At 37.1% G+C, this 17,001-nt stretch overlaps 1 protein-coding gene across 2 annotated transcripts in view; it reads left to right on the top strand.

Annotated features, from left to right (window-relative positions):
- The window catches only part of LOC139944907 (uncharacterized), a 41,476-nt gene that overhangs the window by 15,244 nt on the left and 9,231 nt on the right, over positions 1-17,001 (top strand). For both annotated transcript variants that reach the window (XM_071942076.1, XM_071942075.1), the window contains exons 6-8: positions 11,704-13,578; positions 14,047-14,254; positions 15,818-16,063. In XM_071942076.1, the coding sequence (XP_071798177.1) occupies positions 11,704-13,578; positions 14,047-14,254; positions 15,818-16,063 (2,329 nt within the window). The remainder of the gene's footprint in view (positions 1-11,703; positions 13,579-14,046; positions 14,255-15,817; positions 16,064-17,001) is intronic.

Raw genomic sequence — 17,001 nt, 5'->3', positions numbered from 1 at the left:
TCATTGGTTGTTTGTTATGAGCTTGTCTACTATTTGACCGAAACACAGTTTTCAAAAGAAGTTGTTAAGTGGTTTGCTATAGCACAATGTGTAAATCTGTATTGTGGTCTTCCTAGTTTACTAATCAAATTGTTGACTTGCCAATCGCCGTTCTTTTCAGAACCAACACTACTCAAAAGACTTTCGCGAACCTCTTTTAAAAGAAATGGTTGTCAAGGAAGTTATTTTATGATTACATGTACTCGGTCTTCCCCCATCTAAATCCCGGCTGAAGAGTTGTCTTACTCTAAAGCCTGTTGAAATGAGACAGAATAAATCACAAGGATAATCTCTGGGATCATCTCTTCGACCCAGGCAGATAATCCAGGCAGATAATCCAGACAATACCTGTCAAGTCACAAAACCACATTCAAACAATCCAGTTTAAGCTTTCTTGTTGGTAATGGAGGGGGAAGGCTATAAAGAGGTGGCATTTGAGTGGATTGTTCTAAATAAGAGTTAAGCCATATCCGATTGGCGGCTGTGGCTATGAGTGTTGCCAAGGATATACTCTCTAACACTTGATGACGTGGAAATCTAGCGGTAGCCGTCTGTAGTCACCAGTTTGGACACAGCCATAACATGATCCCTTGAGGCCTGAAGACAGAAATCTCCAGGTTGGTTTTGGTCTCGGTTTTCAACTTCCAGATCTTAATAAGCTTTCCACCTTTCCGAAGTGTCAACTAAATGGCAAACCCCATGTCCAACTACAATCTTTGGAATGACTACACCTTATTAAAGTAACGCCTAAATTGACTTTTTCTTCTTCTCTAAAACCACTGCATAAAACGTTTATCATCAACAGTGGGGTTATGTCCTGTTTTGGGGGTTAAAAGGACTTTATGCCTAGGCTGTGAAGTTCACACTTAAATGTGTGATGTTAAACACGTACTTACTAAAGCCATAACCATTAGCCTGGTAATAATACAAGAACACCAATAAAGACTTTATATCCTTGTGTTAATGCCCTTTCAAATAGTCATCTCTTTTGTCAAGTCAGTCCTCAGAACCCACCAATAGATACTTAGATACTTCATGTATTGACTGCACTCCCCTACCCTAACCTTGGGTTGGATTAAGTTAAGAACTTTTTACACTGTGCACATCTAGGATTCAGTTTAGGGCCCTCTCACTAACCACTCACATAAAGTCTTTGCTAACAAACGGTAGCAGTACAAACAGAAGTGCAGTGAAGGAACAGCTCAGTATTTGTCGCTAGATTTCAAGCGGTCGTGTTTGCTTTCGACCCTTATGGGAATAGAGTTACACATAACCTACAAGGAAAAATTTCCGCTGTTTACACGAAATTTGATCAAGCACGCTGTTGAAAAATTCCCTTCAAGTTTTGCTCAAGATACAAGGGAATTTTTTGTTGGTGTCCATTGTGCTAAGCACCCCCAAGCATGGCCAGAAGAAATTTGTTTAAGTGGTAAGTAAACTTGCTTTTGTTACAGTTTTTTGTTGTTGGAGGTTTTTCTTGGAGTTTTGTACTTTTCTTATATTGAATGCATACTGGAGAAGGGTAAGGTGAAATTGTGATGGAGTGATGTAGTGGTATGTCACGTTAGCGGGGCCATGGCGGGATACACTGTTTGCCTCCTCTACCTTATTCATGTATTTCTTGACAAGGTCAATATAAAATATTTGCCATGTTCAAAGTCAGGACACAAATATGATGTTAAGAGCACTGTTTCTGTTACTAGAGCATTTTCTGGAATTTGTGAGTGTTTTTCGTAGTGATGATGATCCGAAACCTACAAGTCAAACTGTAGGGTCAGGATCCTTACAAATAAAGACTATCTGCTAAGAGATTTATGGCATCCCAAACAATCCTGACGAAATAGGGAGCCCGCTGACATTAAGGCTAGATAGCTCAGTTGGTAGAAAGCCTGCACATTAAACCAGAGGTCACAGGTTCAAGTACCTGAGTCAATTTTACTTGGTTCAACCCAAAATTAATATATTGCCTTAAGACTTATTTGTTTAATTTGAAGAATATAGTAAGTTCATTTAAGTCAAGCATTTTGGTGATCACTTTGTTGTGAAATTGTAACAAGTTATAGTATTCATTGACATGTGAATGAGTGGATTGACGTTTTCACCTTTGTAAGAACTGGCCAAGCCATGGAATCATCATACTTGTAGTCAGTTTGTGAGGATTAGATACATGGGCCCTGGGAGAGACATTCTCAAGTCATTTGTTCTTCATTCTATCCTACATGGATCAATAAAAAGACCCAGAGAGTTGTATCAATTAACTTGGAGCTAATCTTGTTTTCAAGGAGTTTGGTCAATCAGCTAGTGACTCGCTAGTCTTTCGTGATGTTTGAAGATTTCATGGTGTGAACAAGTAAGGAGTAACTAAAAATAACTTGCATGTACAACAAGGTATACAATCTCTTTGTGTGAGTGTTGGCTCTGAAAAGAGCCGGTTTGTTCTTGACATTTTGAACAGTATACTCTGTTCATCTTCAGGAGAAAAAAAGCTAGTCTGGTATTAAGTTCTTTAAACAGGCACAACATGTTGGAATTTGAAAACATTGCAAAAACAAATAGTTTCAACCTTAAAACATTAGCCTATTGTCAATATGGAATATTTCACATTTTTAGCAAGAGTGGGAAAATAGCAAGATTATCAATGGTCTTGTAGAATATAAGTACAAAATTGAAATGTATTGTTAAACATGAAGACTCTTACTTGGGTCGAAATGTGAGGTCATGAAGAATTTCTCTTTGAGAAAACGGATAAATGACTATAGGTAGTTTTACAAAAACACCTTCTGTTAACTTTTCAAATATTGCATTAATTTGGCCCTATTATTTTCTCTCATGCTGCCACAATTTTATGTAGTCCATCTCCTTTTTTAAACAAAAATGATGCAGGATCCAGTTAATCCATTTAATCAACTTATTGTAACGACTTGTTGACAAAACTGCATACTAATGTTACAATATAACTTATCAGTAAACCAAGCAACGCATAAGTACCTTGTGCCTCATACATTGATAAGTTACATCAACTTCAAGAGATAAAACGGCGCCAGTAATATGAACAAGTCTCTGCCCTCTATATCTACCCATGATCGTGTCACTGAAATTGTACAGTGACCCCGAGGAAACTTGTGTTATTATCTAGATAATGTTCACTTGCAGTTGTATGCCTATTACTAGTATTTTTTCAATTTTATGTATATTTTTGGGGGGGTATTGGGGGTATGGATGAGGGGGCAGGGTATAGTAATTACGAGAAAACGGAATATGTGGTAGATGCTTTCACTATTGGGTAATTTTGAGTGCTTCTTGAATTTTTACAATTTAGCAAAGTTGTATGTTAGAACAAACTATAAATAATAGTAAACTTCTGGGTACAACCATGTATTAAATCTCTTTTGAGGGAGTGTTGGCTCTGAAGAGAGCTGTTTGGTCTTGACGTTTCAAACAGTATACTCTGCTCATATCCTGAATAATTGAAGCATTTATCATTTTTTGTATATAACCCCAAGCTCAATAAGCACAATACTGTCTTTATGCTCAGCAGAATCTTAAGTAGCCAGTAAGCACCTTTATTGTTTTTGTGCTGAGCAGAATCTTAAGCAGCCAGTAAGCACCTTCATGTTGTCTTAGAAGCCGCCAATGAGCCAATTCGAGGTCGCTTTGAACTAGAATCATTTGAGCCCTAATCATACTTTATAAACACTGTCAAATTGAACTAGACCATGTCAATCTCCTAGCCTAAACCTATCATTAATACATTCATAACAAAGCGACTTATCAAACCATACCCTTTGTTAACTCAAATCTCTTTTTACAACAAGTATTTTTCACCATTCAATCCTCCCTTAGTCGAAGTGTCGTTAACCTATTTCAAGGATTGCTATCCTACCGACACTTTTGTCCTACTTTTGTCCGTGCATCAGGAGGTGCTCATTCACAAAACTACAAAAGAATCAGTCGCCGAAACGCAACATTAGCCAAAAACCTTGGGATTTTGCCTAGTATGGATTTGTTTAGGGGTTTGAAACCTTCTTTCAGATTCTAGGGATCGAACCTGCGTCATCACACTCTAGTGAATGTTTGCTTGACATTGGAAGGTGAAAATACTTTGTCAATTTCGAGTGTTTGTTCACCCAAATGTACTCATAAGTAATGTTTAGGTGAAGCTGAAATATGTGCTCTCCAGTAATGGTGGGATCCTAAAACCTGCTTGCCTCCATAGTTGAACTGGGTGTTGGGGTTTGTTTCTTTGCAGGATGATAGAGGTGCATGTTTTTTTTCGCCACAAAAAGGGGAAACCAACTCAGAACAATCAAACAATAAACTACAAAGTAAAATAACTGTGTAAATTTTAAATGATTTGGGGTAAATTTTTCTTTGCTCAACCCCAAATCAAAAGAGGTTACAAAATTTAATCAAACAACTAAATAATTGGTTCAGTCCAAGTCAGACACATTATTCATGAGACGACCGCATTTTAATTAAGAAATAGTTTCACCTCTTGTATTGTTAAAGGTTAGAGTGCGATGATTTCAAGTTTCCTTCCAACAATCCAAGATAAGTTTCATTCTTAAATTCCTGAAACCTGATTCTCATTGTCTCTGAAGCAGTTGTAGATCAGATGCCTGGGAACATACTCCTTGCAAATATTCTATTTGTTTACGGGAAAGTGTCGGATATCTTCAAGAACTTGGGAACGTTTACCTTTGGATTCTACTCTTGACCCAGAGTCTACCTCTGTATGGAATATAGGATTGGATTTAATTAGACCAATACAAGTTGAACTTTCTAAAAGTTTCTATTTAGCTAATTTAGTTAGGCTAATTCATGTCTGGTCAAAGATGAACTTTTTCTGAGAAAAATAAGTTGTTTACCCCTAGTTTTTTTTTTGTTGTGTGCTTTCTAACCTTCTCTCTAATTCTTGTATTGCCACTTGACTGCTTAAATTACACTTACTAATATATACCTGTTCATGTGCGTTGTGTTGTGTTGTGTAGTCATTTAGCCTTCGAGAGAGACTTGTATAGGGTCAAAATGTCAGGCCATTAACTTTGTTTGCATTTTAAAAAAAAAAGTAATAAAAGATGTTTATGAAGCTAAAGGACTTTCACACACAGATCCAATGTACTGGACAAATAAATAAATAAATAAAGAAAGAAAAAAAGAAAAAAAAAGAAAACTAGTCCGACAACAAAAGTCGACTAAGTGTGGCTTTCTTTTTAAACTTTGAAGAAAGCAAAGCCTGATACAAATCAAATTTAACAGAATATTTCATTGCATCTAATGTAGTTGTTGATACTAACAGTTTTATCATTAGTCTTCAAGTGCAACTACAACCTTCTTTATTCTAAATGTAAATCCAATAAGAAGATATTGAAACTTTTATTTTCACTATTTGCAAGTCTGTACCTTTCATTTTTAAAGAAACTACCCAGAATGAAATTGAAATGACTTTTATTGCAACACCTGAGGAAGGAACACAAACAACCCCTGGGTCCAAGTACAAACATCACCGTTTAGTTAGTGGAAAATCACACCAAAGTTCAACGACCCTCTATAAAGTGTTGACCAATTCCCCTTGGGAAGACTCCATTCTTACATTTTGTTTGTTTTTCTATTTTCTTTAAATATTCTCCCTGTAGGGTCCTGGTTAACAGAAGTACTTTCACTCATGCATTATCATAATAGATTTAAGAAGTAATCACTAAAATATAGAAAATATGTGAAATGCCTAATGGGACATGACAAATTCTAACAGTTGAACACTAACAGCCAAAACTTCATCATTGTATATTGGTAAAACCAAAAATGAATATTCTTTATCCCCCATTCAGTGACGCTCCCACACTGTTGACATGAGATTTACACCAAAATTGTATTAATGATTTCTAGTCTTATTGTTAGGGTCGACATCTGGGTATTTGGTTGTAATTTGTTCAGGTTGACAGAGGTATTTTACAAACATAAAGAGGACCAGAGGAACCGATTGACAAATGTGTCAATAAATTGCCCAGACTGTGAGGTCACAGCCTCAATCATCCTAAGTCAGCTTAGAGTAGTTTAGTTTATACCCATACACCGATGTGTGTTAGCACTGTATACTCAGTACTTACCCGAGTCCTGTGAAAAACATATCACAGACATAACTCGGGTGGGATTCGAACCCGGCGACCCTTGCAATTCTAGAGCAGTGTCTTACCAACTAGACTACTGAGGTTGCCCGGTAGCTAGAGATGTTAAATTTTCATCGGGGATAAAGAATATTAATTTTGGTTTTTACCCATACACCGATGTGTGTTAGCACTGTATACTCAGTACTTTCCTGAGTGATGTGAAAAAATATCACATATATAACTCGGGTGGGACTTGAACCGGCGACCCTTGCAATTCTAGAGCAGTGTCTTTCTTTATCCCCGATGCAAATTTGACCTATTGTATAGAGTAGTTTACTTAGGATCCATAAATTTCACCTCCAAATTCCAACCAAAGTTTAGTTTACATAATGCACCCTCTTCTTGCTTACTTTTATTCCTTGAAAGTTAATTGATAAGAAGAATGGGAGATCCCCACTTCCTCCACTGGACCTATAAACAGACTTCCTTTGCCTCCTTTAAATGACCTCCTTGGCCTCCATAAAATCCACACCTGTAAAAGTTCTCAAACGAATCCTTAACTAGAAATCCTTGGCTGTTTCTGCTGGTACCAGTCTTCATTGATAAGACTCCAGGGTTCAATTTCGCAAAGATAGTCCTAACTTAGGACTACTAGCCCTAAGATCCTTTCTCGCCCTAACTTGAGATAAGACCTTAGTCTTAACTCTTTATGAAATCCACCCCAGGATATTTACTCACTCCACACCAATCCACAAAAATTACTTTGTGCATAAACAGAAATCCTTGTTACTGAATCAAATTATGCCCAAATATGTCATGATTAATTGGCAATCATACCTTTAAGAATGTAGCAAGTTGTACAAGATTTTACAAGGGACTTGGACACTACTTTCACAAATTTAGCAAAGGACCCTTGCTAAATTGTTCTTGTTTGACAGGGGCTGAAATACACCTCAGGGACTCTGTCAGTAGTACCCTCAAGTGAGTTTATCAGTAAATGTTTTGACACCTGTTCAACCATACCTGTCACTTTTTAGGACTGATGGTCACAGATGATGGTTAATTAAAGTCACTCACTCAAAGTCCTCCAGATTTTTTGCCGGTACATTCCAATTTCTACTTAAGTTTGTTTTTTATTTTTCTGCCCTCGGAAAAATATGAAAAACTGCAATAAACTAGCCTGAAATGTTATTAGAGCATCCACCATGTGTACATAGGTCAACCCTTGAATTCAATCAAATATTGCTACTCATTCCAAAGACCAAACATCATGCCTGTTGTTTAAGAATTCTCTAAAATGATGGTCCTAAACATAAATATTTGTCTAATGCAAGTATGATGAAAATAACTTTGGAGCTGAAGGTAGAATTCATATTCCTCTTAAAAAGGTCTAGATTGTCCTGTAATATGCTTAGCACAGGTACAAGGATCAATATTGTGTATAGTATTTATGTTTTGCTCATAGCTCATTTTTCCCTGATCAGCAGAGACTGGTATTATTTCTTATAAATACACATTCTGAAAGGTATTCACTGCCTCTAAGCAAAAGTCTGCAATGCCATACAGCCAATAAAGCAGTTGTGTTCAGTTATGAAACCTCTGTGTAGACGATTTATGACCCGTGACACAAAATTATTGAAAAGGTTTTTCAAAGAATTAACAGACTGCACTGGGCAGAAATAAAAGTACACAAGCACCGTTTCACACGACTGATCTTGGGGAGGGATGTGATTTTTAGAGGAGGTCATGATCCCAGTTTTTATCACGGGTTCGTTCGTAATTTTATCACCCGGATTCATTTAACACCACGCAAATTTGTGATTTAAATATGTCAATGTGGTTTCATAGCAAATGACCATCGTGATGAATGAATTTTAGAATTTACGTTCTGCCACAACTTTTTAGATCTTTTTCATCTTAAATATAAAAAGTGAGCATTTTGTAAAGGGTGCAAGGACAATTTATACATTTACTTGAAATTCAACCTATGAAGACAATCTGTGTCAGCTGAGCTTAGAAACACTGTAGTAGTGTAAGTGTAAAGGTTACGTTAAGTTGGTTATGGTAAAGGTTACGACCACTTGCTCTTTTGCATCTAAGCACCTGATGGAACTTGTCACTTGTAGTAAATAAATCCTCTACCCCTTCTTACTTGAGATTGATTTTGATTTATGTTGTTACCTCCACATCAACATCTTTTAAAGACAGCTTCAAAATATGGCTTGGGTTTAAAAGGTTTGTTTGGATAAAGGTTCAAGTAGTTGTTATGTAGGGCAAGTATTCACACCCTAAAATAATGTTCTATATGTCATGTGGGAACAACCTTGTTCTCTGGTATTTATTTTATTTATTACCAATTTATTTTTTGACGTGTTTGTGTTTAGGTGAGTAGGTTTAGAAATTAGAACAATTTATCCATAAATGGTTGTGGTATTTCATTTCTGTTTTCCAGTTTCTGAAAATTAAGAGCGATTTCTCAAATAAATAAACATTGGGAAGGATAGGCCCAGACTAGAGTCCAAACCAGTACCCAAAACCAAGGAGTTGTCAATGAAGTATAAAACTCATCTGGTACTATACACCCCTTGGTTGATCTTTGAAGTATAAGGGGACCAAATGATGGAAACTTTTAGCTTAGAGAAAGTTTCTACAAGTCAAAGGCTTGTTTCTTCATATAGGTAGGTTTTTAGTTCCTTTGTGAGTTCAGAAACAGATGTTAGTGTTCTTTGATTTTGTCTATATACCATTTTGTCCATATAAACCACAAACCATAAGGGAAACAGAGCAAACTGCTCTAAGTTTTCCCCAAGTTGAGACTTTATAACTTCATTTTACCAGTACCCACTGTTCCTTGCTCTGTATACCCATACCTATTCAACCCTGGAGGAACATATATTTATTAGTAGATGTATATCGATAACAGTCTGAATACAATTTCTAAAGAAATATATGTTTTGTATTTTTTTTTTTTCAATTTACTTGTGAAAAAAAGGTGTGGAAGGTAAGTTAAAGGGTTCATGATCTTGTACTATTCAATTCTAGATGAAACCAAGCGGAACATGTAAAACCATTTTTTTTGATAAATAAACTCACTTGCAAACTAATTCATTTCAATTATGGGAATACATGCTCTGACAATTTCCTTTCTCAAAATAAGCCAACAAATCTAAGTTAACATCTGGGCCAAACATAAATAAGTAAAATGCCCTCCAGCAAAAAATACACAGAAACTTCCGTTTACAATCATGGACAAAACTTGGTAAACTTTCATAATCCCTTCTGCAAACTTCCCATCTGTGAATGCCTGATAAGTTTTAAAATTCCCATAATTCGTCAAAATATACTGACCCCTTTTGGCCTTGTGCAAGGTGTCATTTGATGGGAGAATATATTTCTTTAGTGACCCCTCTGGACAACGCAGGGCCATAGGAACACAATGAACGCTCACTCCATCAAAAAGACTTTACAAAGCAGCCTCTCAAATGAAAATATTGATTACAAAAACGTATCGATTACAAAAAAAGGTGAGTAGAGAGTTTCTTTGTTCACTTGAGTTGTAATTGTGATCCTGTGGCAGTAACCTTACCCGTAAACAATAGGTGATTATCATTGACCAGACAGAAAAACTGTTCAATGCAATCTACTCCCATCTTCTTGTAAAAGCATTGTGAATTGTCAGCTGACTTGTGGCCGTGAGTAATATCAAAGGTTTTTGCATAATCGAGGAAAGAACACTTTCATCTTTGATTAAAATAGTATAAAGAAAGTACATGTCATTTATTTGGTGGGTCAGTTTATTTAGTGCTACCATCCTTGATGTAATGCTCTTTACAATTCACTGGATTTGTTTTTGTATTACCTGTGGTTGACCATAACATTTATTTGTATTGGTATTATTTATTAATAAATATCTCAGAGAGTTTGCGCACTCTGATTGGTTGAAGACTGGTCATGTGTGGGTGGATTTACATGTGGTGAAGACTGGCCACAAACAAGTCGTTGTGTGAAGATTCTGTATACCTGTGCAATGAATTTGTTGTGCATGTATCAATCAAATGTTATAATTGTGCGAATTGTTTCTAGTTTTTTTTTTCTTCATAGACAGATGGCGTAATTGGAGGTTGGTGGCTGGCCAAAGTCCATAACAGCAGCCAACCACCAACTCAGTCATTAACACACACAAGACTGGCTCCTCACACTGTTATTGCTAATTCGCTGTTATTTTTCATGGTATATTGTTGTACAATTCTGTAACCGCAGTGGCTGTATAGTGTAAAGTATGTCATAGTGAAATTTGATTTGATTTTTTGTTGCGATAGTAAAAAGTTTATACCAGTGTCTCATTCACTCTTTATGAAAATGCTGGCAGGTATTACAAATAAATATTGACAAATATTGATTCATACATATTTCATTACACTTACAGTAGACAGTTCAGCAGATTTCCCATTAATGCTAGTCCTTATTTGCTTTACCAAATCTAACAAAGCCTTATACAGACTTGTGTTACCCATCAGACCATGATAAATAACACACACAATACCCATGACAACTTTCTGAAAAGGCTTCAGTTTGGCTTTTGTTGCTCATTTCGTTGACGGTGTATCTTATGTCAGCCTTTGTGAATTTGTGGTTTTCCTGGTAAATGAGTTGAGGTGCTACTTCTCTTACGTTGATCTCCTTGACCTAGGGTTCACATCCCACCTTGGGTGTATGATGACACCTCTCACTGCCATATATATACCCTGACATCATGTAGTTCAAGCATGTAGTTCATCCATAGAGCAAGGACTGGACTTGTCCTATGGTTCATCACGTAGTTCAGACAAAAATACTTCATATTGGAACATGGCCGAGGAGTCATTACAAAGCAAACTACCCACTCACATATCACATTGTCACCAAACCAAACTATACTTTGTATACAAACTCTGTAAAAAAAAAATGGTTTCTATCTAATTTTGTGAACTAGATAGAAAAAAATATGAGTTTTTCTTGTGATTGAAGCAATAACCTGCCGATAGTTGTGACCTAAATCAAACCACGGCCACAGCACATCCGGCTTACCCAATAGTTCACTACAAAACCCAACCCAGGTACAACTGAATTGGTTAGTTTTATTTTAAGATTCTCACAAAGAAATGTTGAAGCTCTAGAACTGTTTTTTACATGTGTAGTGAAAAGAATCATGATCTGATAAATGGCACTTTCTGTCTTGAATATTTCTTTTAAAGTTACTAATAACTTAAAAAGTTTACAAACACCTGACTTACAAACAGGTTGTTCTAGCTGATAGTAGAATGCACACTTATCCAAAAGCAAAGCTTGCTAAAGCGTCTTAAACAAGTAACCTTCTTCCATCCATCAATTTATAGAACTTAGTTTCTTCATCAGAACCTGAAAATGGGGCTCTTTAAAGTTTTATGTTTTTTTGTTCCCTGGTTATGTTCTTGAAGAATAGTGTTGAGTTAGAAAAGAATTGATACGTTGACAAAGATGTTTCAAACTCTAATCTTATGAATTTTATTAAAACCCGAGACATTTTTCTTTCTTGCAGGAAAGTGACTTGAGCTTACCATTGAGTCCCCACACACCACCAGGTATTATTCTCCCACATCAACCCAAGAATCAAACCAACAACAATGAGGATGGTGTCGAAGCATCTAACAGTCTGACAAAACCCAAGGAAAATTTCACAAGAATTAAGACAGCTCCCGTCTCAACCTTTTCCCCATGGGTTCTACCTTCAGATGAGCTCAAATCCAAACTAGAGAGTGTCTACGCCGAGCGCCAACAGACAGAACATGAAAATGAGAATGATATCTGGAAGTTAAATCCAAATCCTCATTCTACTCAGTCTTACTCTTTGAGTCCTGATTCCGATCAGGGAGTGTTGCCAAGAGGTACTGTTTACCAACCTTCTGACAGCACAATGAGAGAGTCAGCTATGACAACTGGAATCGGGAAGAGATTTTCCTTAAAGCAACAGCTGAGTACTGATAGTGATTCAGACTTGAGTAGACAGTACAGCGACTCGACGTGTTTGCAAAGTAGAGACAACATCAATGAGATTCACTCAGGGAGTCGAAGTCCAGGTTATCTGAGCGATGGAACACCAATCAACAACAACGTCTCCAGTCGACCGAAGCTTTCCCGACCTCGGTCCGCCTCTGGATCAGGCACAGAGAGCCTCAAGGATACTAGAAGGAAACTTGATGATGTGAGTCATAAGACAAAGTTGAGGATTGAACGAGATAGAGAGGGCAAGACATCCTCCAGACCCTCAAGTACTGAGATTAGCGACCCCTCCGAATTAATTATCCCTCAGAGGAAACTCAGACCAGGACTTGCTCAACTATTTGGGAACTTGGAAAATGGAGTGCCAGATGAGCCAACACTTGATGGCGGGGACGTTAAACCGTCGGAAAAGGATGACAACAACTCTGAAGTCGTTCTGGGGCAATCGTTGCTAGCCTTCCGACGGAGAAAGAAAAGCATGGCGATCGCCTTGAGCGAAGGTCGTTTAGATCTTCTGTCATCAGAGTCACCTGTTTCTCCATCTTCTAAATCCTCCGAGCTGAACTTGGTATCTCAAATTGGACAGTTGAACCAAGAGCTAAAGCAGCTTACACAAACTCCTCCAGGCACCCCGCCGACACCTTGCTACATCCCAAGAGGAGGTCTACAAAGGTCCGGAAGTAGAGGCAGTCTAGTATCACTCCCTGGTTCAAACAAGAGCCCCAGACCAAGTTTCCCTACTCTAAGCTTATGGAAATCAGTCTCTCAATTCCAAACAACTTTTGATGACTATCCAAAAACTGAAACACCCAAGAAAGACAAGAGTGATGGTGAAATAAAGAAAGTCACACCACTGAAGAGTTTACCCAAAGACGAAGAAGAAGCGAAAGAGGGTAAAATTGTCTCTCCAAAGGTCCTCCTGTCGAGAATAAAACATTGGAGTAAGAAGAAGGGGCAAAGTAAACCAAAACCTAGACCTGAAATCATTAAAATAGACCCTGTAGGAATGCCTTCATATGGGAGTACTACTGATGACGAAGATGAATGTCTAACACCACCCACACCCGTACCTCTTCTAAACACCACCAACATCCCGTACCACTCACCAGAACTACCTCATCTCATCACCCTCCGATCTGTTCCTTTGAGCAGAGACACAACCTTAAGGAAAACCTGGCATGGCATGCCGTACAAGAACTCTGAGGAAGGAGCGTTAGGGGAGAATCATGAAGGAGTAACTAAATTCCAACGCTGCAATTCCTTGAGAGCTCCGATAAGACAGAGGAAGAAGGGTTTATCACCGATGGAGAATGCTCATCTTGTAGCTATGCAGCTGAGTGCAGAGACGATACCAGGGAGCAGTGTAGACAGTGGCATTGTTAAAGACAGAGCTGCAGAGGAAGCTTCCTTAGCTGTAAGTTTATAAATCTTCTTTTTTTGTGGGAGAGCGTTAATCCAGAGGTTCAAGTCTCGCTCTAGTCAACTTTTCTTTGTTCAAATCTAAACAATTTAAAACTTACTCAGTCAGCTCCCCTTAATTTTTTTGATTTTTTTTGTGGAAATATTGAAAAGATATAAATATTGAAATGATATTAAAAGAATCTGATCACCGTCTTGTTTTGTGTAAAAATGAGTCTGTCTCAAAGCCTTCAAGAAAGACTCTGCTAGTTACCTAACTTCGATCTGACCACAGACAGAGTACGCTGTCCGAAACGTTGAGTCCTCTGGTCCTTTTCAGAACCACCATCACTCACTAGAGTTTTATCAATGGTGTCACTGCAAAAATATTTCTTATATTACCGATTATCATAATTGAGCATTTTCTAGCATTATTTGTTATTGTTTATTGTTTGTTTTATTTGATGTTATTTACTGTTTCTAGGGTGACAGTGATACTGGCAGTCATCTTTGCAGTCCATGTTCTTCTCTCGGTAGCAGTAACCCTCCTTCAAGACCTTTATCATCAGATATTGGTGATCTACAATGGGAGAAGGCATTAGGTGATCACCAAGGAGGTTTTAATGATGGGTTTCTAGATGAGAGGAAGTTATCTGCTGTTACTATCGGCAGGAGAGAGTCAGCGACTGGGGGTGAGTAACATTCATGGATTATTTTCTGCAATTTGTTGGTGTAAATAATGCATTTTAAATCTTCATTATTATCATTTGAAACAGTAGAAAGTGCAAAACACTCTAAGTTTATTATTTGGTTTATTTATTACACTGATGTGTGTCAGCACCGTATACTCAGTACCAGGAGTTCTCTGAAAACATCACAGGCCTAATCAGGTGGGATTCAAACCCATGACCTTTGCCAACCATTTCAAGTTTGAAAAATAGATCAGTTTGATGCCATCTTCAGTAAAATATAACTTTTGTAACTTACAAAAGATTTTTGAATTGGTTAAGGGTAAATGTCTGTCTTTTTAAGGTATTTTCCTCACATCAAAACGCACACACAAAGAAATGACAAAAAAGAAAGAAAATTCAACCAGAAATTTTGCATATCAGCTGTAATAATAACAAATTAACAATAAAAAAGGATTTAAACAAGTTTTATTTTCTGTCTGTTTGTGATGGCTTGATCTACTTACTATAAAAAAAAACATAAAAAAAACAGAATGTGAGTTTCATTCAGACAACTGAAATGGGATTAAGTAAACAATGGACCATCATATGGTAGTCATGACAATCAAAAACATAACTTAATGACATCCAGATATTGTAACTTGAAGAATCTGATTCCAATAACAAGAGTTGGAGCTGTTGGCGTCTGAGACAAAAATCCCCAGAATTCCATCAGGAAGTATTTTCACCGTCACTTTGTTATTTCCAGGAAGTTAACATGAGTTTGTCATTTTGTGTGTGCAACACCGGCACCATCAAAAATTACTGGGGAATTTACAAATGTAGAAACACCGAGTGTATGTTAAGACGGACACAAATCCAAAGCACAGTTAAGGTTAAATGTTTCCTGAAGTTTAGCAATGTGTGGTTGAATAATGTGAAGAGTCTTTGTAGACTAAACCTTCAGTTAAATCAGACCACCATTGGAATTTGTGCACCTTGTGTGCTATCATTATCATTGTTCAACCGCTGTTAAATTAACAACAAGCTTGGTTTCTTTGGATCATTGAGAGGAAAATGTCTCTAGAGAGCAAATTCTGCAAGAGTTGTAGAAGACGTAGCGTCTGCTCATTCCAGGCAGTGTGTAAGAGTTAAGACTTAATTAGCAGCTTATAGAGTTACTCTTTTATCAACTTTAGGGCCATGTCACATCAAGGCAAATTACAGGCAACCAGTTCACAAGGCAATCTCCAAGAAGAAAAAACATCCACATGCTAATTTCCACATAATTGTCTTGATGGGGAAAGTAAGATTGTATTAAGAAGAGTGTCTCCTGTATTCCAGAAGTGTTCCTTTTACATGCGACGCAGTTGGTTTCCTCCAAGTTGCCTTTAAGAATTGCCCCATGTGACAAGGCCTTTAAACCCTTGACAAAACAGTCTTCTTTCAAAGCTCAGTTTGTAGCTTTTTGCTTCATGGAGTCAACATTGACTACTAAAGCCTAACTAGATGGGTTCACCATGATAAAAGCCAAATCATCTTATTGTAATACTATTCTAAAGCTGATTGTTCTCTTTCTTTCTACAGTGAGTCGAGTAAGAGGGCCGATGTCAACACGTCTCAGTCTCGGATCACAATCAGCCTTTGAGATTTCAGACTCTATCCTCTCCCCTAAGAAAGTCACTTTCTCCTTAGCGGAAGACATTACTAAGAAGGCCATGGAGGCCGACTTGAAGAGGTTACCCAAACCGAATCATCTACCGAGACGTTCTAAGACTGATATGGGAGATATAAAGGCGATTACTAATGCTATCAAAGAGTTTGAAGAGGAAGGTAGGTTGTATTGCTCAATCCACTGTGAAACTGTCATCATTTATGGACTAGTAATTCATTTTGTAATTCAACTTGTGTGTAAACATTGTATTCTCTCAGTACTATATATTCTTTATCCCTGATGCAAATTGAACAGTTATTGACTCACGGTCTTGAAACCAAGTTGTTATGCAGTCACCCCCCTTCCCCTCAGTCGTCAGGTTACAACCATTGGGTTCTAAGGCATTGCATAGTGAAGTATCAATGTATATTCAGTTTGCATTGACACAGTGTGTGTGTCTCTATATTTTATTGTGTGGATTGTTCTTAAGCTCTTTTCTTGCTATTCATTCTACTGCTGTTGAGAAGATTTGGGAAAACAGGAGACTTTTTAGTTCAGTAAAGAACAATTTTGAGACTGATTCTAAGCAGTCTGACTTTCACCTTAAAAGTCCAATATTGAATTGAAATGGTTTATTAATAAAACTTCATTCAAGCAGAAGGTCAAATTAAATTTTACACATGAAAATATGGACAAAATATCAAAAATAAATATTTATGATGACTATGCTACAAATGCACAAAAGAAAATGGAATGAATATGACAGTATCTGAGAGAACTGGAAGCTATTCAATGTATATAGTCAATACTAAAATGAGAAGTAAAATGGATATAAGCTAGAACAATACTATAAAACACCTTAATATAATGAAAGACAAATACCAGCTAAAATCAACAACAGAATCACTGTAGGAAGATGTACCAGCATTAATCGTAGATGGTAGTTTTTTGTAAAATTGCTCAAAGGTTTTTGCGTGTAATCGATCCATGACCTTTGATAAATTCCTTTAAACTCTTGTTTGTAGAGCAGCAAGAAAACAACACTTATAAAATGTTACCTAAGCAAGGCTATGTTAAAACAAACTGATCATGGGTAAGAAATGGTATTGTTCAGCTT

Source organism: Asterias amurensis, chromosome 12, assembly GCF_032118995.1.
Source record: "Asterias amurensis chromosome 12, ASM3211899v1".
In the NCBI taxonomy this organism is placed as follows: domain Eukaryota; kingdom Metazoa; phylum Echinodermata; class Asteroidea; order Forcipulatida; family Asteriidae; genus Asterias; species Asterias amurensis.
The sequence above is the reverse complement of the archived record's forward strand: the minus strand, read 5'-3'. Positions and strand labels throughout refer to the sequence as shown.